We start from the raw sequence: 25,000 nt of genomic DNA on the forward strand, positions 1-25,000 counted from the left end.
GAACCCACACAGACACAGTCGTCCTGGGACACTGTCACCCACACAGACACAGTCACACACACACAGACACAGTCGTCCTGGGACACTGTCCCCCACACAGACACTGTCCCCCACACAGACACTGTCACCCACACAGACACAGTCACCCACACAGACACAGTCACCCACACAGACACAGTCACCCACACAGATGCAATCACACACAGACACGGTCACACACACAGACACTATTCGTCCTGGGACTCTGTCACCCACACAGACACAGTCACACACACAGACACAGTCACACACACAGACACAGTCACACACACAGACACAGTCACACACACAGACACAGACACAGTCGTCCTGGGACACTGTCACCCACACAGACACTGTCACCCACACACAGACACAGTCACACACACACAGACACAGTCGTCCTGGGACACTGTCACCCACACAGACACTGTCACCCACACAGATGCAATCACACACAGACACGGTTGTCCTGGGACACTGTCACCCACACAGACACAGTCACACACACAGACACAGTCGTCCTGGGACACTGTCACCCACACAGACACAGTCACCCACACAGACACTGTCACCCACACAGACACGGTCACCCACACAGATGCAATCACACACAGACACAGTCACACACACAGACACAGTCGTCCTGGGACACTGTCACCCACACAGACACTGTCACCCACACAGATGCAATCACACACAGACACGGTTGTCCTGGGACACTGTCACCCACACAGACACAGTCACACACACAGACACAGTCGTCCTGGGACACTGTGACCCACACAGACACAGTCACCCACACAGACACGGTCACACACACAGACACAGTCGTCCTGGGACACTGTGACCCACACAGACATGGTCACACACACAGACACAGTCGTCCTGGGACACTGTCACCCACACAGACATGGTCACACACACAGACAAAGTCATCCACACAGATGCAATCACACACAAACACGGTCACACACAGACACAAGAACCCACAGACATGCTCATCCACAGGCACAATCACACCCAGACACAATCACACATTTTACCTTCTGTGTTTTTAATGAGCCGCTCCACCAGTACAGGATATTTAGTGATGCGCTGTGTGATCAGGAGAATCCCCTCCGGTACCCCCAACCGCCTCACTATCGCCATCCCACTCATTTTCTGTTACACACACACACACACACACACACACACACACACACACACACACACACACACACACACACATTTATTCTGTACAGCTTTTACAATAAATTGTTTTACATTCAAATTTATTATAAAACCTTTTTAATTACTTTAAACTTATTATTTTACTAAAAGAGAAAATAGACATGAAATCGTGTTCCTGTGCATTAAACGGTTCAGAATATGGATTTCAGGTTCCTGTACAAATGAAACATGCAGAAGTTTGTGCACCCCCCTCACACACACACCCACACCCCCACACACTGAAACACACTGTGTCTGAGCTGAAGCAGGACGTGTAGAATTCGACTCACTCTCATCAGATTGTAGAATTTCTTGTTGTTCTGTAGTTGATCTTTATAGAAATTTACAGCCTCGGTGTGACGACTGCAGAAAATCCCGTAAGTGTCCTGCAGACGCATCCGAACATCATCGGAGAACTGCGCACACGCACACACACGCACGCACACACACACACGCACACACACGCACACACGCACACACACACACACACACACACACACACACAGACACACACACAGACACACACACAGACACACACACACACACACACACACACACACACACACAGATTTATATATTATCTCTACATGAAGCTGCTGAAGGTTCTAGTATGAACCCTAAATGATTATGATCTGATGATGTAATAATGATGTAAATAAACCTCACTGGTCAGTACCTGAGTGACCAGGACGTCCCCGATATGCCGGATGCAGTAGTTCTTATCACTTCCTTCCTCCAGACTTTCCTTGCGCCTGTTCTTCATCCGATCCAGGAAGTTCTGATGCTCGTACAGTAATCGATCCAGCTGTGGGAACAGGCGCTCCAGCTGTGATTCGTCCATCAGCAGAGAGTCGCGTATCACCCGCGAGTAAACGCCCAGCATCACCTTCAGCACCCGCACGTGATTGATCTCTGTCTGGATCAGCTCTGGAACACAAACCATCAGGACCAGAGGAGCGACCCATCGTTCAGTCAGAGAGAGAGAAGAACACAACGCAGTGTGTGTGTGTGTGTGTGTGTGTGTGTGTGTGTGTGTGTATGAGACACTCACCGTGGATCACGTCCTGCCTCTTCACCGCCTCCTTACTGAACATCTTCATGTAGTCCTGATCCACGGCTAAACTCCAGGTGGGAGCTTCAAAATCACGAGCGTCTCCGTCCAGATCATCACGCAGAGACGAGTACTGGACATCTACACACACACACACACACACACACACAAATATATAAATATATATACACACACACCGATAAATATATATACATATACACACACACACACACACACAAATATATACACACACAGAGGTGTATAAATATATATACACACACACACAAATATATAAATATATACAGTGGATATAAAAAGTTTACACACCCCTGTTAAAATGCCAGGTTTATTGATGTAAAAAAATGAGACCAAGATAAATCATTTCAGAACTTTTACCACCTTTAATCTGACCTATAACCTGTACATCTCAATTGATAAACAAACTGAAATCTTTAGGGGGAAGAAGTAAAAAATAAAATAATGTGGTTGCATAAGTGTGCACACCCTTAAAATAATATTTTGTTTAGGCACCTTTTGATGTTATTACAGCACTCAAGTCTTTTTGGGTAGGAGTCCATCAGCATGGCGCATCTTGACTTAGCAATATTTGCCCACTCTTCTTCGCAAAAACGCTCCAAATCTGTCAGATTGCGGGGGGGCATCTCCTGTGTACAGCCCTCTTCAGATCACCGCACAGATTTTCAATCTGATTCAGATCTGGGCTCTGGCTGGGCCATTCCAAAACTTTAATCTTCTTCTGGTGAAGCCATTCTTTGGTTGATTTGGATGTATGCTTTGGGTCGTTGTCGTGCTGAAAGATGAAGTTCCTCTTCATCTTCAGCTTTCTAGCAGAAACCTGAAGGTTTTGTGCCAACATCGACTGGTATTTGGAACTGTTCATGATTCCCTCCACCTTGACTAAGGCCCCAGTACCAGCTAAAGAAAAACAGCCCCACAGCATGATGCTGCCACCACCATGCTTCACTGTGGGTATGGTGTTCTTTTGGTGATGTGCAGTGTTGTTTTTGCTCCAAACATACCTTTTGGAATTATGGCCGAAACGTTCAACCTTGGTTTCATCAGACCATAACACATTTTCCCACGTGCTTTTAGGAGAGTTTAAATGCGTTTTTTGCTAAATTTAGCCGGGCTTGGATATTTTTCTTCGTAAGAAGAGGCTTCCGTCTTGCCACCCTACCCCATAGCCCAGACATATGAAGAATACGTGATGTTGTCACATGTAGTACACAGCCAGTACGTGCCAGAAATTCCTGCAACTCCTTTAATATTGCTGTAGGCCTCTTGGTAGCCTCCCTGACCAGTTTTCTTCTTGTCTTTTCATCAATTTTACAGGGACGTCCTGTTCTTGGCAATGTCACCGTTGTCCTATATTTTCTCCACTTGATGATGACTGTCTTCACTGTGTTCCATGGTATATGTAATGCCTTGGAAATTCTTTTGTACCCTTCTCCAGACTGATGCCTTTGATGCCAATGAGATCCCTCTGATGCTTTGGGAGCTCTTTGTGGACCATAGCTTTTGCTGTAAGACGCGACTAAGAAAATGTCAGGAAAAGCCTGCTAGAACAACTGAACTTATTTGGGGTTAATCAGAGGCACTTTAAATGATGGCAGGTGTCTACTGATTCCCATTTAACATGAGTTTGAATGTGATTGGTTCATTTTGAACACAGCCACATCCCCAGTTATAAGAGGGTGTGCACACTTATGCAACCACATTATTTTATTTTTTTATTTTTTACTTCTTCCCCCCTAAAGATTACAGTTTGTTTTTCAATTGAGATGTTCAGGGTATAGGTCACATTAAAGGTGGAAAAAGTTCTGAAATGATTTATCTTGGTCTTATTTTTTTACATCACTAAACCTGGCATTCTAACAGGGGTGTGTAAACTTTTTATATCCACTGTATACACACACACACCGATAAATATATATACATATACACACACACACACACAAATATATACACACACAGAGATGTATAAATATATATACACACACCAATAAATATATATACATATACATACAAACACACACACACACACACAAAGATATATAAATATATACACACACACACACACAGATAGACACACACACACGCATGCACATACACACATATACATACACACAGGTATATAAATAAACACACACACATATATTTATATATATATATACACACAGATACACACACACACACACATATATATATATATATATACAGTGTGTCACAAAAGTGAGTACACCCCTCACATTTCTGCAAATATTTCATTATATCTTTTCATGGGACAACACTATAGACATGAAACTTGGATATAACTTAGAGTAGTCAGTGTACAGCTTGTATAGCAGTGTAGATTTACTGTCTTCTGAAAATAACTCAACACACAGCCATTAATGTCTAAATAGCTGGCAACATAAGTGAGTACACCCCACAGTGAACATGTCCAAATTGTGCCCAAATGTGTCGTTGTCCCTCCCTGGTGTCATGTGTCAAGGTCCCAGGTGTAAATGGGGAGCAGGGCTGTTAAATTTGGTGTTTTGGGTACAATTCTCCCATACTGGCCACTGGATATTCAACATGGCACCTCATGGCAAAGAACTCTCTGAGGATGTGAGAAATATAATTGTTGCTCTCCACAAAGATGGCCTGGGCTATAAGAAGATTGCTAACACCCTGAAACTGAGCTACAGCATGGTGGCCAAGGTCATACAGCGGTTTTCCAGGACAGGTTCCACTCGGAACAGGCTTCGCCAGGGTCGACCAAAGAAGTTGAGTCCACGTGTTCGGCGTCATATCCAGAGGTTGGCTTTAAAAAATAGACACATGAGTGCTGCCAGCATTGCTGCAGAGGTTGAAGACGTGGGAGGTCAGCCTGTCAGTGCTCAGACCATACGCCGCACACTGCATCAACTCGGTCTGCATGGTCGTCATCCCAGAAGGAAGCTGACGCACAAGAAAGCCCGCAAACAGTTTGCTGAAGACAAGCAGTCCAAGAACATGGATTACTGGAATGCCCTGTGGTCTGACGAGACCAAGATAAACTTGTTTGGCTCAGATGGTGTCCAGCATGTGTGGCGGCGCCCTGGTGAGAAGTACCAAGACAACTGTATCTTGCCTACAGTCAAGCATGGTGGTGGTAGCATCATGGTCTTGGGCTGCATGAGTGTTGCTGGCACTGGGGAGCTGCAGTTCATTGAGGGAAACATGAATTCCAACATGTACTGTGACATTCTGAAACAGAGCATGATCCCCTCCCTTTTTCCAACAGGATAACAACCCCAAACACAACCTCCAAGATGACAACTGCCTTGCTGAGGAAGCTGAAGGTAAAGGTGATGGACTAAACCCAATTGAGCACCTGTGGCGCATCCTCAAGTGGAAGGTGGAGGAGTTCAAGGTGTCTAACATCCACCAGCTCCGTGATGTCATCATGGAGGAGTGGAAGAGGATTCCAGTAGCAACCTGTGCAGCTCTGGTGAATTCCATGCCCAGGAGGGTTAAGGCAGTGCTGGATAATAATGGTGGTCACACAAAATATTGACACTTTGGGCACAATTTGGACATGTTCACTGTGGGGTGTACTCACTTATGTTGCCAGCTATTTAGACATTAATGGCTGTGTGTTGAGTTATTTTCAGAAGACAGTAAATCTACACTGCTATACAAGTTGTACACTGACTACTCTAAGTTATATCCAAGTTTTATTTCTATAGTGTTGTCCCATGAAAAGATATAATCAAATATTTGCAAAAATGTGAGGGGTGTACTCACTTTTGTGATACACTGTATATATATACAGTGTATCACAAAAGTGAGTACACCCCTCACATTTCTGCAGATATTTAAGTATATCTTTTCATGGGACAACACTGACAAAATGACACTTTGACACAATGAAAAGTAGTCTGTGTGCAGCTTATATAACAGTGTACATTTATTCTTCCCTCAAAATAACTCAAAATACAGCCATTAATGTCTAAACCACCGGCAACAAAAGTGAGTACACCCCTAAGAGACTACACCCCTAAATGTCCAAATTGAGCACTGCTTGTCATTTTCCCTCCAAAATGTCATGTGATTTGTTAGTGTTACTAGGTCTCAGGTGTGCATAGGGAGCAGGTGTGTTCAATTTAGTAGTACAGCTCTCACACTCTCTCATACTGGTCACTGAAAGTTCCAACATGGCACCTCATGGCAAAGAACTCTCTGAGGATCTTAAAAGACGAATTGTTGTGCTACATGAAAATGGCCAAGGCTACAAGAAGATTGCCAACACCCTGAAACTGAGCTGCAGCACAGTGGCCAAGATCATCCAGCGTTTTAAAAGAGCAGGGTCCACTCAGAACAGACCTCGCGTCGGTCGTCCAAAGAAGCTGAGTGCACGTGCTCAGCGTCACATCCAACTGCTGTCTTTGAAAGATAGGCGCAGGAGTGCTGTCAGCATTGCTGCAGAGATTGAAAAGGTGGGGGGTCAGCCTGTCAGTGCTCAGACCATACGCCGCACACTACATCAAATTGGTCTGCATGGCTGTCACCCCAGAAGGAAGCCTCTTCTGAAGTCTCTACACAAGAAAGCCCACAAACAGTTTGCTGAAGACATGTCAACAAAGGACATGGATTACTGGAACCATGTCCTATGGTCTGATGAGACCAAGATTAATTTGTTTGGTTCAGATGGTCTCAAGCATGTGTGGCGGCAATCAGGTGAGGAGTACAAAGATAAGTGTGTCATGCCTACAGTCAAGCATGGTGGTGGGAATGCCATGGTCTGGGGCTGCATGAGTGCAGCAGGTGTTGGGGAGTTACATTTCATTGAGGGACACATGAACTCCAATATGTACTGTGAAATACTGAGCAGAGCATGATCCCCTCCCTCCGGAAACTGGGTCGCAGGGCAGTGTTCCAGCATGATAATGACCCCAAACACACCTCTAAGACGACCACTGCTTTATTGAAGAGGCTGAGGGTAAAGGTGATGGACTGGCCAAGCATGTCTCCAGACCTAAACCCAATAGAACATCTTTGGGGCATCCTCAAGCGGAAGGTGGAGGAGCGCAAAGTCTCGAATATCCGCCAGCTCCGTGATGACGTCATGGAGGAGTGGAAAAGCATTCCAGTGGCAACCTGTGAAGCTCTGGTAAACTCCATGCCCAGGAGAGTTAAGGCAGTTCTGGGAAATAATGGTGGCCACACAAAATATTGACACTTCAGGAACTTTCACTAAGGGGTGTACTCACTTTTGTTGCTGGTGGTTTCGACATTAATGGCTGTATATTGAGTTATTTTGAGGGAAGAATAAATGTACACTGTTATATAAGCTGCACACAGACTACTTTTCATTGTGTCAAAGTGTCATTTTGTCAGTGTTGTCCCATGAAAAGATATACTTAAATATCTGCAGAAATGTGAGGGGTGTACTCACTTTTGTGATACACTGTATATATATATATATACACCTACCCCCCCACACACACATAAACACACACACACTTCTGAACTGAATCAAATCCTAATGAATCATGATTCACACTGATTCAGTACTAACCAAAAGAATTAGATTAATAATTAAATGTTAATCTGTTTAATTGTTATAATTAATGATGTTTATTGTTTATATAAAGAAATGAGAAGATTGATGTGACTGTAATGAAATAATCGAACCTTCAATATTTATTCCATCCACAAAATCTTCTGCTGCAGGTTTGGGTCGAAGCAGATCGCTCTCCTGATCCATCCTGATCACCTGATAACATCAATCATCACACGATCAATACCATCAAACACTTTCAGATTATTATTATTAATATAGTGGTGGTAGCTGTACAGATACGGGATACCACTGGAACCCCGGCTAGAGAAGCGAGTCTCTGTTTTGGTGTGTGTGTGTTTGTACCTAAAGTGAATCATCCAGAGCAGTGACCTGCAGGAACCTCCTGAATGTTCTGAACTGTCCTCTGTGACCACGCCCGGCTGGATGATTGACAGCTCTTAATTGAAGCCCCGCCCCCTCACTGGTCTGTGAGATATGAGGGATGAAACGAAAGTCTCACACAGTGCTGTTCCATCAGCACAAACAAGAAAAGCAGGACTGTTCTCACACACACACACACACACACACACACACACACACACACACACACACACACACACACACACACACTAGTGCTGTACTGGAAGGTCGTTATTACTCCACTGGTGTTAAACTGGGTAGGAGAAGTGAGCGAGCTCTTCAGTACCACACGTCCTACAGACAGTGCGGGTGTATCCGGGTGTATCCGGGTGTATCCGGGTGTATGGGGGTGTGTATTTGGTGTGTGAGTCCTACTGAAGGTCCTCAATAACCGTGAGCACGTTCAGTGACTTTCAGCAGCTGTGTAATGTTTACACTCTCTGTAACTCATTTACCGGTTTAGCTAGTGTGTGTGTGTGTGTGTGTGTGTGTGTGTGTGTGTGTGTGTGTGTGTGTGTGTGTGTGTGCCCACAGTATGAACCGCACCCACATCCATCACACACAGCATTGTGGGTAATACAGTGTAAAGTTGCCCTTAGTGTAAATGAGACGAGGCCGACAGATCAAAGGCACCTAGATCCTCACATTCCAGTGTTAATTGTGGACCCACCACCCAGAACCTCAACCGCACTGACTGGTCTGGGATGAATTCGAATGCCTACCGTGAGCCAGACCGTCTGCTCATACACTGCCTGAGCTCACATATGCTTTTAAGTCTGAATGAGCACAAATTCCCACACACACACTCTGTGAAGTCTTTCTAGAAGACTCCTGTTCACAGTTCTGAAACGTCCTCGTGCTCTGGTGTCCATTTACTTTTGTACAATCATAAGTGCACCTGAACTAGAGAAGCTAATCCACGTACTGGCAGGATTTAAGCAGCCAGAACAGGAGCAGAAGTGAGCTGAGATCAGGGGAACGCTCTCGTACACACCGTCGCTTTTTGGCGTGTTTCTGAGCCCTCGGGCGTTTCTATAGCGACCGTGTGTACCAGCAGATCTGGGATCAGAGCTGAAGAGGAAAAGGCAAATGAAGCCGAAATCTCCTGCACCTGCTCAGCACATTTGTTTTCACTGACGTCACCTTCAGACCTTCAGAGCTTCAGAAAAACTCCTGAATCTCCTGATCTCACCAACATCCACAACATCTCCTGATCTCACCAACATCCACAACATTTCCTGATCTCACCAACATCCAAACCTCCACAACATCTCCTGATCTCACCAACATCCACAACATCTCCTGATCTCACCAACATCCACAACATCTCCTGATCTCACCAACATCCACATCTCCTGATCTCACCAACATCCACAACATCTCCTGATCTCACCAACATCCACAACATCTCCTGATCTCACCAACATCCACATCTCCTGATCTCACCAACATCCACAACATCTCCTGATCTCACCAACATCCACAACATCTCCTGATCTCACCAACATCCACAAAATCTCCTGATCTCACTAACATCCAAACATCTCCTGATCTCACCAATATCCAAACATCTCCTGATCTCACCAACATCCACAACATCTCCTGATCTCACCAACATCCACAACATCTCCTGATCTCACCAACATCCACAACATCTCCTGATCTCACCAACATCCAAACCTCCACAACATCTCCTGATCTCACCAACATCCAAACCTCCAAACATCTCCTGATCTCACCAACATCCACAACATCTCCTGATCTCACCAACATCCAAACCTCCAAACATCTCCTGATCTCACCAACATCCACAACATCTCCTGATCTCACCAACATCCACATCTCCTGATCTCACCAACATCCACAACATCTCCTGATCTCACCAACATCCAAACCTCCACAACATCTCCTGATCTCACCAACATCCAAACCTCCACAACATCTCCTGATCTCACCAACATCCACAACATCTCCTGATCTCACCAACATCCACAACATCTTCTGATCTCACCAACATCCACAACATCTCCTGATCTCACCAACATCCAAACCTCCACAACATCTCCTGATCTCACCAACATCCACAACATCTCCTGATCTCACTAACATCCACAACATCTCCTGATCTCACCAACATCCACAACATCTCCTGATCTCACCAACATCCAAACCTCCACAACATCTCCTGATCTCACCAACATCCACAACATCTCCTGATCTCACCAACATCCAAACCTCCAAACATCTCCTGATCTCACCAACATCCACAACATCTCCTGATCTCACCAACATCCACATCTCCTGATCTCACCAACATCCACAACATCTCCTGATCTCACCAACATCCAAACCTCCACAACATCTCCTGATCTCACCAACATCCAAACCTCCACAACATCTCCTGATCTCACCAACATCCACAACATCTCCTGATCTCACCAACATCCACAACATCTTCTGATCTCACCAACATCCACAACATCTCCTGATCTCACCAACATCCAAACCTCCACAACATCTCCTGATCTCACCAACATCCACAACATCTCCTGATCTCACCAACATCCACAACATCTCCTGATCTCACCAACATCCACAACATCTCCTGATCTCACCAACATCCAAACCTCCACAACATCTCCTGATCTCACCAACATCCAAACCTCCAAACATCTCCTGATCTCACCAACATCCACAACATCTCCTGATCTCACCAACATCCACATCTCCTGATCTCTACCAACATCCACAACATCTCCTGATCTCACCAACATCCAAACCTCCAAACATCTCCTGATCTCACCAACATCCACAACATCTCCTGATCTCACCAACATCCACAACATCTCCTGATCTCACCAACATCCACAACATCTCCTGATCTCACCAACATCCACAACATCTCCTGATCTCACCAACATCCACAACATCTCCTGATCTCACCAACATCCAAACCTCCACAACATCTCCTGATCTCACCAACATCCAAACCTCCAAACATCTCCTGATCTCACCAACATCCACAACATCTCCTGATCTCACCAACATCCACAACATCTCCTGATCTCACCAACATCCACAACATCTCCTGATCTCACCAACATCCACAACATCTCCTGATCTCACCAACATCCACAACATCCAGAATCTCCTCAATCAAAACTCAGGATCCATTAAAATCCAAAACCTCGTCCTCCTCATCAGCACCTGCTGCATTTTCGGGATGAACTTTACCCGACTGTCTGAAGAGCTGAAGCTCATGTGGTCCTCAAGAAACAAAACAAATGAAGACCTTCATCATTCTCGTCCACAACCAGGTGCATGAACAAGGAGTCACAGCTACAGCAGTCTCCGCTCCTCTGAGAATAAGGGTCCATTTCATCAAAAGACCGTTTGTGAGGTCTGGATCACAATCGACGTTCTAATTCATCCCAAAGGTGGTCGGTGGGGTTGATGTCGGGGCTGTGTGCAGGACATTCAAAATAAAGCCTGCTCGCCTGTGAACAGCACGCAGCCTCAGTCTGTTTATCTGGGGTTTTTCTGGTGACCATCTGGACACACGTCTCTCTCAGCTCGCTCAGGCAGTGTAGGTTCTCCTCTGGACCTTGGTGAACAGAGCTACAGTCTGATGCAGTTTGTCATGAGTGTGCTCAAACTAGTCCTGCTTATACGGGCACAGAGAAGTCAGCAGCCGCCGTAGATCCTAATCAGGAGGCCGTGAAACAAAGGACGAGCTCGGGGAGGAATCCAAAACATGTTTCCTGGATGAAGAAGCTCATCAGAAAAAGAAGAGTTGAAGAAATCAGTGAAACGCCAGGAGCTCCACGTGCCCTGGGCTCGGCCGCTTGAGTGGGTGGTGCACAGCACGGGGGGTCTGAAGACCTGGGTTCGCTCTAAATGACTGTTAGATATGAGTGAGTAACTCAGTGGGTGAGGGAGTGATGCCCTGATTGATTGGTGCTCTGAGTAGAGTTCAGTTTTAGCTTTTGCCCAGGTGTACAGAGTGATGCCTGGACCCTCTGTGACCCTGACCAGGTTGAAGTAATATTTATTTATTTATTTATTAGGATTATAACGTGATGTTTTACACTTCAGTTCCATCATGACAGGACGGGTCGTTACTGCTCACACGAGATTCATCAGTTCAGGTTTAACAGCTGTAGTCGAGTGGTTAAGGTGCTGGACTAGTAATCAGAAGGTCGCTGGTTCAAGCCCCCACCACTGCCACGTTGCTGCTGTTGGGCCCTTGAGCAAGGCCCTCAACCCTCAAATGCTCACGCTGTATAGTGTAAGTCACTTCGAATAAAAGCGTCTGCTAAATGCCGAAAATGTAAATGTAAACGTAATATCTCCAGTTGTCCTGACTGCACGTCTTGTGTACTGTGGGAGGAAACCCACGCAGACACGGGGAGAACATGCAAAACTCCGCACAGAACGATCCCAGACTGCTCCACCCTGACCAGGATGAAGTGAAAGTGTTGAACTGACTGTATGTATGGTGATTTTTTCTGCACTTTCACCTAATTATTGGGACACTGGAACTGATTAACGTGGGGGGAGTGTGTGTGTGTGTGTGTGTGTGTGTGTGTGTGTGGGAGAATGTTTGGAATGCGACTCTAACCAGCTAACCAACCAAAACAACCCAAAACAGCAGAGAGGTGAGAGGTTATAAGTGTGATCTGTCCTGCAGGTCGGGATGTGATTATTAATGTTATAGTCCTGGATCAACAGGTGACGTCACATGAGAGTAACGCTGACCCTGAGGGGGGGGGGGGGTGTATGTATATATATATATATATATATAGGGATGGGGGGGGTGTATATAGTGTTATTAGTGCTATAGATGAGGTTATATATCAGGAGGACTGATCCTCTCTCTCTCTCTCGGCCTGAATGAAACTCCTCATTAACTACAATGTAACTAAATCAACTCACCGCCTTTGATCTTCCGCCGCTTTCCCCTCAGAAGCGCAACATTGTATCCGCGTCTGATCTTCTGATCCTCACACGCTGATGCGGCGGGACCGGAGCTCCTCTTTGTTCTTTGTTCCCCTCCGAACTTTAACAAGTGCACTAGCACACTCACACACTACTGCAGCTCCCAGATCCTCCTCACAGCACCGACACGGGTCCGGGGCCACGCCCACATCCGGGGAGAAACTCACAACCACGCCCACTCGCAGGTCGACTCCATGAATCACGAGTCGACTCCTTTAGGTCATCTGATGACAGGGATCGGGATTCAAACCTAAGCACTCGGATCACCTCAGTGGTGCGATTCATTCATTCATTCATTCATTTATTTATCCATTCATGGTGGTCAAGGAGGCGGTGGGTACGTGGATATTCCCAGATAAATGACTAGTTCATTATCATTCATTCCTACCTCTCAACTAGGGATCACATACGGTAGTTAATACACCTACTGGTATACATTAGACAGACAGACAGATTGATAGACAGGTACATAGACAGAAAGACAGGCATAGATAGATAAATAGATATATAGTAAGACAGACAGATAAATGGACAAATAGACAAATAAATAGACAGACAGACAGACAGATGGCTAGTAAGACAGACAGATAGACAGATTATAGATAAATAGACAGACATACAGACATAGATAGACAGATAGATAGATAAATAGTGAGACAGACAGACAGATAAATAGACAGATAGACAGACAAACAAATAGACAGACAGACAGATAGATTGATAGACAGACAAATACTAGACTACCTAAACACTAACAGTACCCGTATGCAGAACATGAAAGCATGCTGGGTAGAATTATGAAGGCGTGGCCCTATTACACATATAGAGTCAAACATTCATTTTTACAGATGTATCCTGGTCAGGGTCACAGATGGGATGAAAAAAGAACATGCAAAACTCCTCACAGACAGTGACCTAAAGCAAAGATGAAACCAAGAGTCCCAAGATGCCGTTCAGGACCCACTCTGCCAGCTGTGCCACCTCTAAAGTATACTGGATATAAGTAGCACAGGATCTAGTGTGGTTGTTGCACGACTTCAGAATGCTGGGTTTGGGTCTGGCAGAGGATTTACACGAGCATGCGTGTCTGTGTGAGTTTCCCGCACCTGACTAAAATGTGCCAGTAGGTGGATTGGCTGATCTAAATCCCTCTTTATGTACAGTAGTGTTCAAAAAAATAGCAGTGATTTAAAAAAAGTGAATAAAGCACAAAATCATTACAATAACTTTTATTTCCATAAATGCAAACGCACTGAAAATACTCCACTTTCAATTCTAAATCAAAACATTAACTAAATGTAGCCAGTTTGTGTTCATCATTTACAGAAGGTTAAGAAAAATGAATATTAGGCTGTTCAAAATAATAGCAGTGCAGCATTTTTCTTTAAAAACTGAAAAAATTTATCTATAACATGAAAAAATGTTTGAGGTTTCACTTTACTTTAAATTACTGAACTAATATTTAGTGGCAGAACGATTGTTTCTGAGATCTGTGTTGCATGGAGTCGACCAACTTCTGGCACCTCTGAACAGGTATTCCAGTCCAGGATGATCAGACGACGTTCCACAGTTCTTCTGCAATTTTGGGTTTTGCCTCAAAAAAACACGTTTCAGACGTCAGAACACAAGTTCTCTCTGGGATTGAGGTCAGGGGATTGTGCTGGTCACTCTATTACCTCAATCTTGTTTGTCTGTAACCAAGATGTTTTGGGTCATTGTCATGTTGAAACACCCATTTTAAGGACATTTCTTCTTCCACATAGAGCAACATGATCTCCTCAAGTATTCTGATATATTTAAACTGATCCATGATCCCTCGTCTGTGATAAATAGACGTAACACCACGGTATGAAAAACATCCTCATATCATAGTTTTGTACCACCATGCTTTACTGTCTTCACAGTGAACTTTAGCTTGAATTCAGTGCTCGAGGGTCGTCTGACATACTGTCTACGGCCACTAGACCCAAATAGAACAATTTTGCTTTCACCAGTCCACAAAATGTTGAGCCATTTCTCTTTGGACCAGTTCATGTGTTCTTTGGGAAATTTTACCCCATTCAGGACGTCTTTTTCTTAACAACGGGACTTTGCAGGAGTTCTTGCTGGTAAATCGGCTTCACTTCATCATCTTCTGTACTTACTGGTAACTTCAGATGTTCCTTGATCTTTCTGGAGGTGATCACTGGCTGAACCTTTGCCATTCTGGCTATTCTTTGATCCATTCAAACAGTAGTTCCACGCTTCCTTCTGCATCTTTCAGGTTTTGGTTGTCACTTCAAGGCATTTGAAATCATTTTAGCTGAGCAGGCTATAATCTGCTGCACTTCTCTGTATGTTTTTCCCTCTAAAATCAACTTTTTAATCAAAGTACGCTGTTCATCAGAACAATGTCTGGAACAACCCATTTTACCCAGTATTTCAGAAGGAAATGTGCTATGACCAACCTGTGCAACATTTGCCCCCCTCCTACATTAAATAAGGGCCAAAACTGACACCCGTTCTTCTGCAGAATGAACGACTTCACCAATTGAACTCCTCACTGCTATTATTTTGAACAAGCCCCTTTCAATCAATGCTTCGATTACTCAGAATGAGCGGCATGCACGTCCTAATTGTTGGGTTTGTTTTGTTTTCAATACTCTACTACACTTTCAAGTACATTTTTTGCTATGTAGAAATATCACTTCTACTAAAAACAGTGATTTATCAGGTTAATGGTGTTGGACTGCTATTATTTTGAACACCACTGTAGGTCATGTCTCAGGGGTTTTGGGATGTTAGTGATTTCTACATAATTAAACCTGTTGGTACCACCACAGGTACCCTCTGTACCCCCACAGGTACCCCCCACATGTACCCTCTGTACCCCCGTGCCACCCTGATATACAGTGTATCACAAAAGTGAGTACACCCCTCACATTTCTGCAGATATTTAAGTATATCTTTTCATGGGACAACACTGACAAAATGACACTTTGACACAATGAAAAGTAGTCTGTGTGCAGCTTATATAACAGTGTACATTTATTCTTCCCTCAAAATAACTCAATATACAGCCATTAATGTATAAACCACCGGCAACAAAAGTGAGTACACCCCTTAGTGAAAGTTCCTGAAGTGTCAATATTTTGTGTGGCCACCATTATTTCCCAGAACTGCCTTAACTCTCCTGGGCATGGAGTTTACCAGAGCTTCACAGGTTGCCACTGGAATGCTTTTCCACTCCTCCATGACGACATCACGGAGCTGGCGGATATTCGAGACTTTGCGCTCCTCCACCTTCCGCTTGAGGATGCCCCAAAGATGTTCTATTGGGTTTAGGTCTGGAGACATGCTTGGCCAGTCCATCACCTTTACCCTCAGCCTCTTCAATAAAGCAGTGGTCGTCTTAGAGGTGTGTTTGGGGTCATTATCATGCTGGAACACTGCCCTGCGACCCAGTTTCCGGAGGGAGGGGATCATGCTCTGCTTCAGTATTTCACAGTACATATTGGAGTTCATGTGTCCCTCAATGAAATGTAACTCCCCAACACCTGCTGCACTCATGCAGCCCCAGACCATGGCATTCCCACCACCATGCTTGACTGTAGGCATGACACACTTATCTTTGTACTCCTCACCTGATTGCCGCCACACATGCTAGAGACCATCTGAACCAAACAAATTAATCTTGGTCTCATCAGACCATAGGACATGGTTCCAGTAATCCATGTCCTTTGTTGACATGTCTTCAGCAAACTGTTTGCGGGCTTTCTTGTGTAGAGACTTCAGAAGAGGCTTCCTTCTGGGGTGACAGCCATGCAGACCAATTTGATGTAGTGTGCGGCGTATGGTCTGAGCACTGACAGGCTGACCCCCCACCTTTTCAATCTCTGCAGCAATGCTGACAGCACTCCTGCGCCTATCTTTCAAAGACAGCAGTTGGATGTGACGCTGAGCACGTGCACTCAGCTTCTTTGGACGACCAACGCGAGGTCTGTTCTGAGTGGACCCTGCTCTTTTAAAACGCTGGATGATCTTGGCCACTGTGCTGCAGCTCAGTTTCAGGGTGTTGGCCATCTTCTTGTAGCGCAACAATTCGTCTTTTAAGATCCTCAGAGAGTTCTTTGCCATGAGGTGCCATGTTGGAACTTTCAGTGACCAGTATGAGAGAGTGTGAGAGCTGTACTACTAAATTGAACACACCTGCTCCCTATGCACACCTGAGACCTAGTAACACTAACAAATCACATGACATTTTGGAGGGAAAATGACAAGCAGTGCTCAATTTGGACATTTAGGGGTGTAGTCTCTTAGGGGTGTACTCACTTTTGTTGCCGGTGGTTTAGACATTAATGGCTGTATATTGAGTTATTTTGAGGGAAGAATAAATTTACACTGTTATATAAGCTGCACACAGACTACTTTTCATTGTGTCAAAGTGTCATTTTGTCAGTGTTGTCCCATGAAAAGATATACTTCAATATCTGCAGAAATGTGAGGGGTGTACTCACTTCTGTGATACACTGTACATCATTACATTTTATTCAGTTATAAACTGATTTATTTTCACTGATCGGTCAGATAAAGATCCTGTCGTTTGTGGGTTCCTGAGCCGCTCTTCCACGTGGTTCATATTGCTGGTACAGAAGATTCTGGGGCCTTTTTATACGGACACAGAGAAGCCACATACAAGGAGGCCACGCCCCAAAGTTCACTCATATAGATCATTTACATTTACAGCATTTTGGATCCTTTATCCAAAGTGACGTACAGTACTGTGACTGTGTACAGTCTGAGCAATTGAGGGTTAAGGGCCTTGCTCAAGGGCCCAACAGTGGCAACCTGGCAGTTTTGGGGTTTGAACCAGCGTCCTTTTGATTGCAAGCCCAGTATCTTAACCACTAGGCTCCAACTTTGTTAAGATCAGACTTCATACTGAGAGTAAACGTCTCCACAGTGTCCAGACGTGAACCAGACAGCATTAAAAACCACCCACAAGTGTGTGTACTGCTCACAGTCCAGCAAGCTTTACGTTTTCACTTACAGTACTGTGAAAGTATACAGTCTAAGAAATTGAGGGTTAAGGGCCTTGCTCAAGGGCCCAACAGTAACAACCTGGCAGTGGTGGGGCTTGAACCAGCGACCTTTTGATTGCAAGTCCAGTACCTTAACCACTAGGCTACACCTGCCTGACAAAATTCCAAAACTGCAGCTGGTGACGTCTGTGTACCCATATAAACAGGGTTAGTCCGACTGCACGTGGAACAGTCGTCTCTTTGTCAAGATCAGACCTAATACTGAGAGTACACGTCTCCAAGTATCACTGCTCACAGTCAAGCGAGCTTTGTGTTTCCTTTGTCTCTGTGATGAACTGACTTCAGTCCAGCCGAGATTTACATTGAGCAGACGCTTTTATCCAGAGTGACGTACAGTACTGTGACAGCATACAGTCTGAGCAATTGAAGGTTAAGGGCCTCGCTCAAGGGCCCAACAGTAGCAGCCTGGCAGTGGAGGGGCTTGAACCAGCGACCTTCTGATTACTAGTCCTGTATCTTAACCGCTAGGCTACGGTCCGTATATTTCTGACCCAGCAGTATAAGAGAAGCTGCTGTATGTCCACTCTGTGTGTGATGCATTGAGGAGTCATGTGACTGATCTCAGCCAATAAGCAGACACCGCAGGGTTCGAATGCACCTCGCTGCTTTTGTTTTGTTTTTTATTTTTAACAGCATTATGAAGCGTCGACGTCTGGAGGAACATCTGTACAGAAGGTGATTAGTACAATCTCTGCATTAGAAAAATATCAACGATAAAGATTAGAGACGCACGAACGCGTAAAAACATCTACACACCGCCGCCGCGACCGTACAACCAGAACATCGACAACATGTTCAACACACGTCACCTCCGACCTCCGGGAATACCGTCCGACAGAACCTGCTCACCCCCCCCCCCCCCCAAACAATCCCATCGATCCATACTCACCAGTCCAGATCCAAACGGGAATTACATAGCGCTTACTTACGTTACATGCTAACCTGCCAGCTACGGCGCTAAAGCAGCAAACCTCTGTTAACCGGTTTGTGATGTCAGAACCTGAGGGCGGAGCCATTTTATCACCATGACAACAAGTTGTTAGGACAACGATATACCCAAATAAATACGGCGCTAATGCCGAGAGTCTCGGTGCCAAGAGCGTAGCCAATCACGGCCGGCGAAGTTTCGACGTGTCGGGACACACCCAAATCTGATGATGTAATAACACGCCGCTCAACAACGTACGCAAGGAAACGAACTGTTAACGATTTTTTTATTATCCGTACAATGCTATCTGCTAGGTATTAGCTTTAATAGTTTGTTTTATTGAACCTGCAAGCGTGTTTGTGATGTCAGAGCCGGCGGGCGGAGTCATTCAGCCGTGCTTCAGATTTGTACGCTAAACGTCGCTATAATGCTAACGGCCACATCGCCATCGATCGATCGAGACTGTAAATAAAAAACTTACATTTTTAACATTTCTAGAGGTACGACTTGTGCGGTCAACATTGTTGTCATGGTTACAGTGTTGTCAGGACACGCCCACGTCAATACTGAAGAGAGACATAAATATTCGGACGGGGGGGGGGGGGGCGACCAGAGGAGGGACCACAGCAGAATAAAAGGTCATTTGAGGTCCAAGCCGAGCGGTGCTGGAGGGGGAGCAGTGGGGGGGGGGGGGGGGGGGGGGGGGCGCCACTCCGACCGTTCTCAGGTGCTTCCGCTTCACTGTAACGATCCTGACTGACCGGACAGTAGGAGGCGCTGTCGCATCGACATGGATATTTAACACCGTCCAGCCTCCCGTCCCTCAGATGCCACCGCGTTCGTACGGCCGCCGGAACCCGCGTGGGCTCTCGAGCGCCGCCCAGGTGCCGGCGCCGGCTCGGACGTCCACAGATTTAAAGTGGCGAGTTTCAATCACAAAATAAAAGAATAAAATCATTTCTGCTGCGAGTGACCGAGGTTCTACAGCGCAGAGGAGAATACTCAACAACACAGAGAGAGAGAGAGAGAGAGAGAGAGAGAGAGAGAGAGAGAGAGAGACACAGAGAGAGAGAGAGATTATAAATAAAAATATACACACACGTGCACTGTAGGGTCAAAAGTATTCGGACGCCTGATCGTGTGAGCTTGTCCGACGTCTCATTACAAAAACAACCTTAATTAAAATAGACCGTCTGTGTGTGTGTGTGTGTGTGTGTGTGAATTTGTGCAGTCAAAAGACGACAGCATTGGTGTCAGTCGGTGTTCCGGTTCATCCCAGAGCGGGTGAGTGAGGCTGTGCAGGACACTGGAGTTCCTTCATGTCTTTATAGAGCTTTAAGGACCTTCCCTAAACTGTTGCGGCACAGTCTGAAGCACATTATGCCTCTAATATTGTTCATTTATTACCCTTGTTAGCAACTGTTGTTGTGGCTGAAACTCATGAATTAAAAGAGGCGTCCCAATACTTTTCTCCACACAGTGTTAGATTCATATATATATATATATCCTGTATATTTAAAGAGGGGTTGGGGGGGGGCGCTGTGGGTGTGAGTATGTAATTCGGGGAGGTTCGGAGCGCGATATAAAGACGTGTTAAGGCCACTTTGTGCGTCCGGTCGGTGCGTTTCCTTAGTTGAGGTACTCGCTGCGTTCTGATTGGTTCGTCGTTTCAGGTTCACATTCACAGTTTGATCGAGTCGATCGTCTCAGTCCCGCCTGAAAACTCCAAATGTACAAAAATAGACTCAGAAAATAATAATAATAATAATAATAATAATAACCCGAACACGAAGCCGCGACGCCGTGTGTGTGTGTGTGTGTGTGTGTGTGTGTGTGTGTGTGTGTGCGCGTTTTCTTCTTCAATATACAAAACGACCGGAGGATGAGGGGCGGGTCCGTGTGTGTGACAGCTCACACCGGTCCTGAGGTGATGGGGGGGGGGGGTCACGGGGGGGGGGCGGGGTCACGGAAATACTGGACGCGATAAAACCTCGTGGCGCTGGAAAACCAGTCAGGGTTCCGGTTCCGCTCCGAGTATTAGGAGGGGCCGGATCGGGGGCGGGGCAGAACCCGTCCGTTGTCCCTCCCCCCGTTAGTGTGTGTGTACGGGGCGCGCCCCTCGTACGTCCCCTCGTGCTCGCGGGCGCGGTCCTGGGAGCTGGACGAGAGCGGGATGTTCTCCATGTTCTCCGTGTCCGTGTCGAACTCCTCGGGCTCCGGGGCCCGGCGGTTCTCCTCGCTGTGGTAGAAGGAGTTCTGCTGGAAGGAGGGGTGCAGGTCGTCCTTCAGCATCTCGATGATCTCCGGGAACGTGGGGCGCATTTTCGGGTTGTACTGCCAGCACATCGACATCAGGGCGTGTCTACGGAGAGAGAGAGAGAGATCGTTAATACGTCGCGCTCCTGCGAATCCTGGGCTCTGATTGGTCAGAAGGTTAGCGACTGACGTTCTAAGAAATAATACACTGGTACTTCATCATTTGAGGTTCGGAGCTCGAGCAGTGAATTCTTAATCTGAATTAGCTTAAATTTCACTGGTAGGCCAAGTGTACCAATATAACAGATCCACACCTGGACCTGGACCATACGCTCCCTCTATCAGAACACTCTTAAGAAGAATGGAAGGTCATCTTGTCCATGAACCGAACCTGAGGTGTTACTTGTTTCTACAGCAGGAGATGGATCAGAAAGTTCTGTTGGACCCCTGAGCGAGTCCCTTCACCCCAGGACAGTACACATGGGCGAGTATTAACGGCGCGATGGCGCTAATTAGCGCGAGAGGGAAACTCACAGTCGCTCGGGACAGTTCTCCACTCGGTCCAGCGTTCCTCCGTCCATAACGAACTTCAGCACCTGCTCGTTAGAGAGACCCTGATAGGGCTGTTCGGCCAGAGTACTGATCTCCCATAGGACCACCCCGAACGACCTGCGCACACACACACACACACACACACATTAAACACCAAGACTGCCAGCTAGCTAACTTAGCTGTAGCTGCTAACTACACAGATAAGCCAAAACATTAGGACCACCCGCCTGATACACAGTCAAAAACAGCCCTGACCCACCGAGACCTGGACTCCTCAAGACCTCCGAAGGTGTCGTGTTATCTGGTACCAGGACGTTACCAGCAGATCCTGATCAAAGTCCCTCAGGTCTTTATGCTGGATCTAATACATGCTACTAGATCTAATAGATCTAACAGATCCCCCACATGCACATTTATAGGGAGAGTGGGTGGTTCTAATGTTTTGGCTCATGGGTGGAGGTGGAGATGAATCTGACCAGCAGTCCGAGAATCCCGTGAACACGCCGTCCTTCAGAGACTCGGGTGCCATCCATCGGACAGGAAGTAGTCCCTTCCCTCCCTTCCTGTAATAATCCGTCTCGTAGATGTCCCTCGTCATCCCGAAATCTACGGCGCACACACACACACACACACACACACACACACCATTAAATCATCACCTTCATACACACGTCTGAAGAGAGACACTGGAGCTCAGCACCCTCGACATCACGGTTCCCAAACAGTGAGTGCTGTTCAAACTTTGTGGCAACAGTTTAAGGAAGGCCCTATTCTGTTCCAGTCCAGCATGACTGTGACTCTCTGTGCCCAAAGCGAGGTTCATAAATAGCGCTGTTCCATCAAAAGAACTCTGGTTCTTGAACCGGTTCTGTTCGGGTTTCTCTGAACCTTGGTGCTTTTTAGAGCACCGACCCGCGTTTCCACCAGTTTTTTTTGGGAGCCGGGGATGCTTCACCAATGGTTGGTGTTACATAACAAAATAAAGTTACACCAACGTAAAAAAAATTACGTAAAAAAACTTAACTTAAAAAAGTTCAACGTAAAAAAGTTCAACTTAAAATTCTACGTAAAAACAACGTAAAAAACTCAACGAAAAAAAGTTAAACTTTAAAAAATTTTACGTAAAAAACGTAATGTAAAAAACTTAACTTAAAAAAGTTCAACGTAAAAGTTCAACTTAAAAAAATAGTACGTAAAGAACTTAACTTAAAAAAGTTCAACGTAAAAAAGTTCAACTTAAAATTCTACGTAAAAACAACTTAAAAAACAACGAAAAAAAGTTCAACTTTAAAAAATTTTACATAAAAAAACGTAACGTAAAAAAGTTCAACGTAAAAAAGTTCAACTTAAAAAAATTGTACGTAAAAAACGTAACTTAAAAATCAAGGTAAAAAAATTTAACATAAAAAAGTAACAAAAAATGTACGTTAAAAATTTACTTAAAAAAGTTCAACGTATAAAATTTTATGTAAAAAACAATGTAAAAAATTAAATTTACTTAAAAAAGTTCAACGTATAAAATTTTTCGTAAAAAACTTAACGTTAAACAATACATTAAAAAGTAACAAAAAATGTACGTAAAAAACAATGTAAAAATTACATAAAAAAATTTACATAAAAAATTTTACGAAAAAAACTTTACGTAAAAAAGTTTAACATAAAAAAACTAAATTACGTAAAATGTAAAAAAGCTTAATGTTAAAAAATTGCATAAAAAATGTAAAGTAAAAAAAGTTTTACGTAAAAAAACACTTAACCTAAAATAACAACATAAAAAAACTTAACGTAAAAGTTCGTACGGCCTGAGTCGCTTTCACTGCGTCATATCGAACAGTTCGTCTCATTAAAGAAGCTTTGAAAATATCAGCGGTAAACTGGGTGAAAGTTCAATCAAGTGAAGTTTAAAGGTGATTTAGCAGCTTCTCATGTGAAAGCACCCAAACCTCTAAACCTGACACGCCCACAGAGGACGAGCTGCCCAGTATTCTGTGGTGCCCGTTCACAGTTCGGAATCTTTTTTTCTTCGGTGGAAACACGCTCAACCGCTTCAAAATCAAGTTCGTGAACCAAAACGGAGCCGGATCCGCGTCGGTGGCTGGCACGGAGGAACCTAATATTAACGCCCAACAGGCTCATGACCAGGTGTCCACATACTTTCGTCCCTACAGGGTACATGAGTATAATTCTGGTTTATTTACCTCCGATCTTGACGGTGTAATCTTCAGCCACCATGCAGTTCCGGGCCGCCAGGTCTCTGTGTACGAACTTTTTAGCGTTGAGATACGCCATGCCGTCTGCGATCTCCGCCGCCATCTGAATCATCTCTCTCAACGTCGGGGGAGGGCGGCCGGGGTTGTTCTAACACACACACACACACACACACACACACACACACACACACACACACACACACACACACACACACACACTCAGATGAATCAGGCTGGTTGGAAAAACGGCTGCGTCCCAATTCACAAGCTCCACACTAACAACTCATCCAGACAGAAACTGCATGGTAATATAGTGCAGCATGTGATTTAGGACACAGCACATCTGTCTCACACCTGTAAAAATGCATCACCTCAGAGACTCAGAGTGGTGGTGAGGTGTTAAGAGTTTTTCCCTTTGTCTCCCAATTTAGTCGTATCCAAGTCCCCAATTACACTGACCGAGCAGCACAGTACCCAACGCCCCCTCCGGCACGCACTGCTCTCCATTATTCACTTTCTGTGCAGTGCCTCCACCAGCCAGCAGAGGCCGCCATTGCAGCAGAAATGAGGAATCAGATATTCAGCCAATCATGTCCGGGTAGGCGCCCGGCCGGCTGATAGCACAGCTGAGCAGTGGTGGGCCAGAGCGCTTTATCGGTGCGTCACCCGATGTGTGTGTGTGTGTGTGTGTGTGTGTGTGTGTGTACCTCAGAATCCGGGCGG

General features: G+C 45.3%; 2 protein-coding genes across 2 annotated transcripts in view; both read right to left on the reverse strand.

Moving 5' to 3' along the window:
• Positions 1–13,356, reverse strand: part of arhgef18a (rho/rac guanine nucleotide exchange factor (GEF) 18a) — a 22,761-nt gene extending 9,405 nt beyond the window's left edge. The window contains exons 1-7 of the mRNA XM_062993704.1: positions 13,188–13,356; positions 8,196–8,318; positions 7,964–8,045; positions 2,282–2,422; positions 1,907–2,157; positions 1,521–1,646; positions 1,065–1,182 (exon numbers count right to left, since the gene is read on the reverse strand). Of these exons, the coding sequence (XP_062849774.1) occupies positions 1,065–1,182; positions 1,521–1,646; positions 1,907–2,157; positions 2,282–2,422; positions 7,964–8,036 (709 nt within the window). The 5' untranslated portion in view covers positions 8,037–8,045; positions 8,196–8,318; positions 13,188–13,356. The remainder of the gene's footprint in view (positions 1–1,064; positions 1,183–1,520; positions 1,647–1,906; positions 2,158–2,281; positions 2,423–7,963; positions 8,046–8,195; positions 8,319–13,187) is intronic.
• A 7,855-nt stretch (positions 13,357–21,211) lies between these two features.
• The window catches only part of insra (insulin receptor a), a 38,646-nt gene continuing 34,857 nt past the window's right edge, over positions 21,212–25,000 (reverse strand). The window contains exons 17-21 of the mRNA XM_062993705.1: positions 24,985–25,000; positions 24,266–24,425; positions 22,544–22,673; positions 22,050–22,184; positions 21,212–21,621 (exon numbers count right to left, since the gene is read on the reverse strand). The exon at positions 24,985–25,000 is cut by the window's right edge and continues 95 nt beyond it. Of these exons, the coding sequence (XP_062849775.1) occupies positions 21,297–21,621; positions 22,050–22,184; positions 22,544–22,673; positions 24,266–24,425; positions 24,985–25,000 (766 nt within the window). The 3' untranslated portion in view covers positions 21,212–21,296. The remainder of the gene's footprint in view (positions 21,622–22,049; positions 22,185–22,543; positions 22,674–24,265; positions 24,426–24,984) is intronic.

Source organism: Trichomycterus rosablanca, chromosome 4 (assembly GCF_030014385.1).
Source record: "Trichomycterus rosablanca isolate fTriRos1 chromosome 4, fTriRos1.hap1, whole genome shotgun sequence".
In the NCBI taxonomy this organism is placed as follows: domain Eukaryota; kingdom Metazoa; phylum Chordata; class Actinopteri; order Siluriformes; family Trichomycteridae; genus Trichomycterus; species Trichomycterus rosablanca.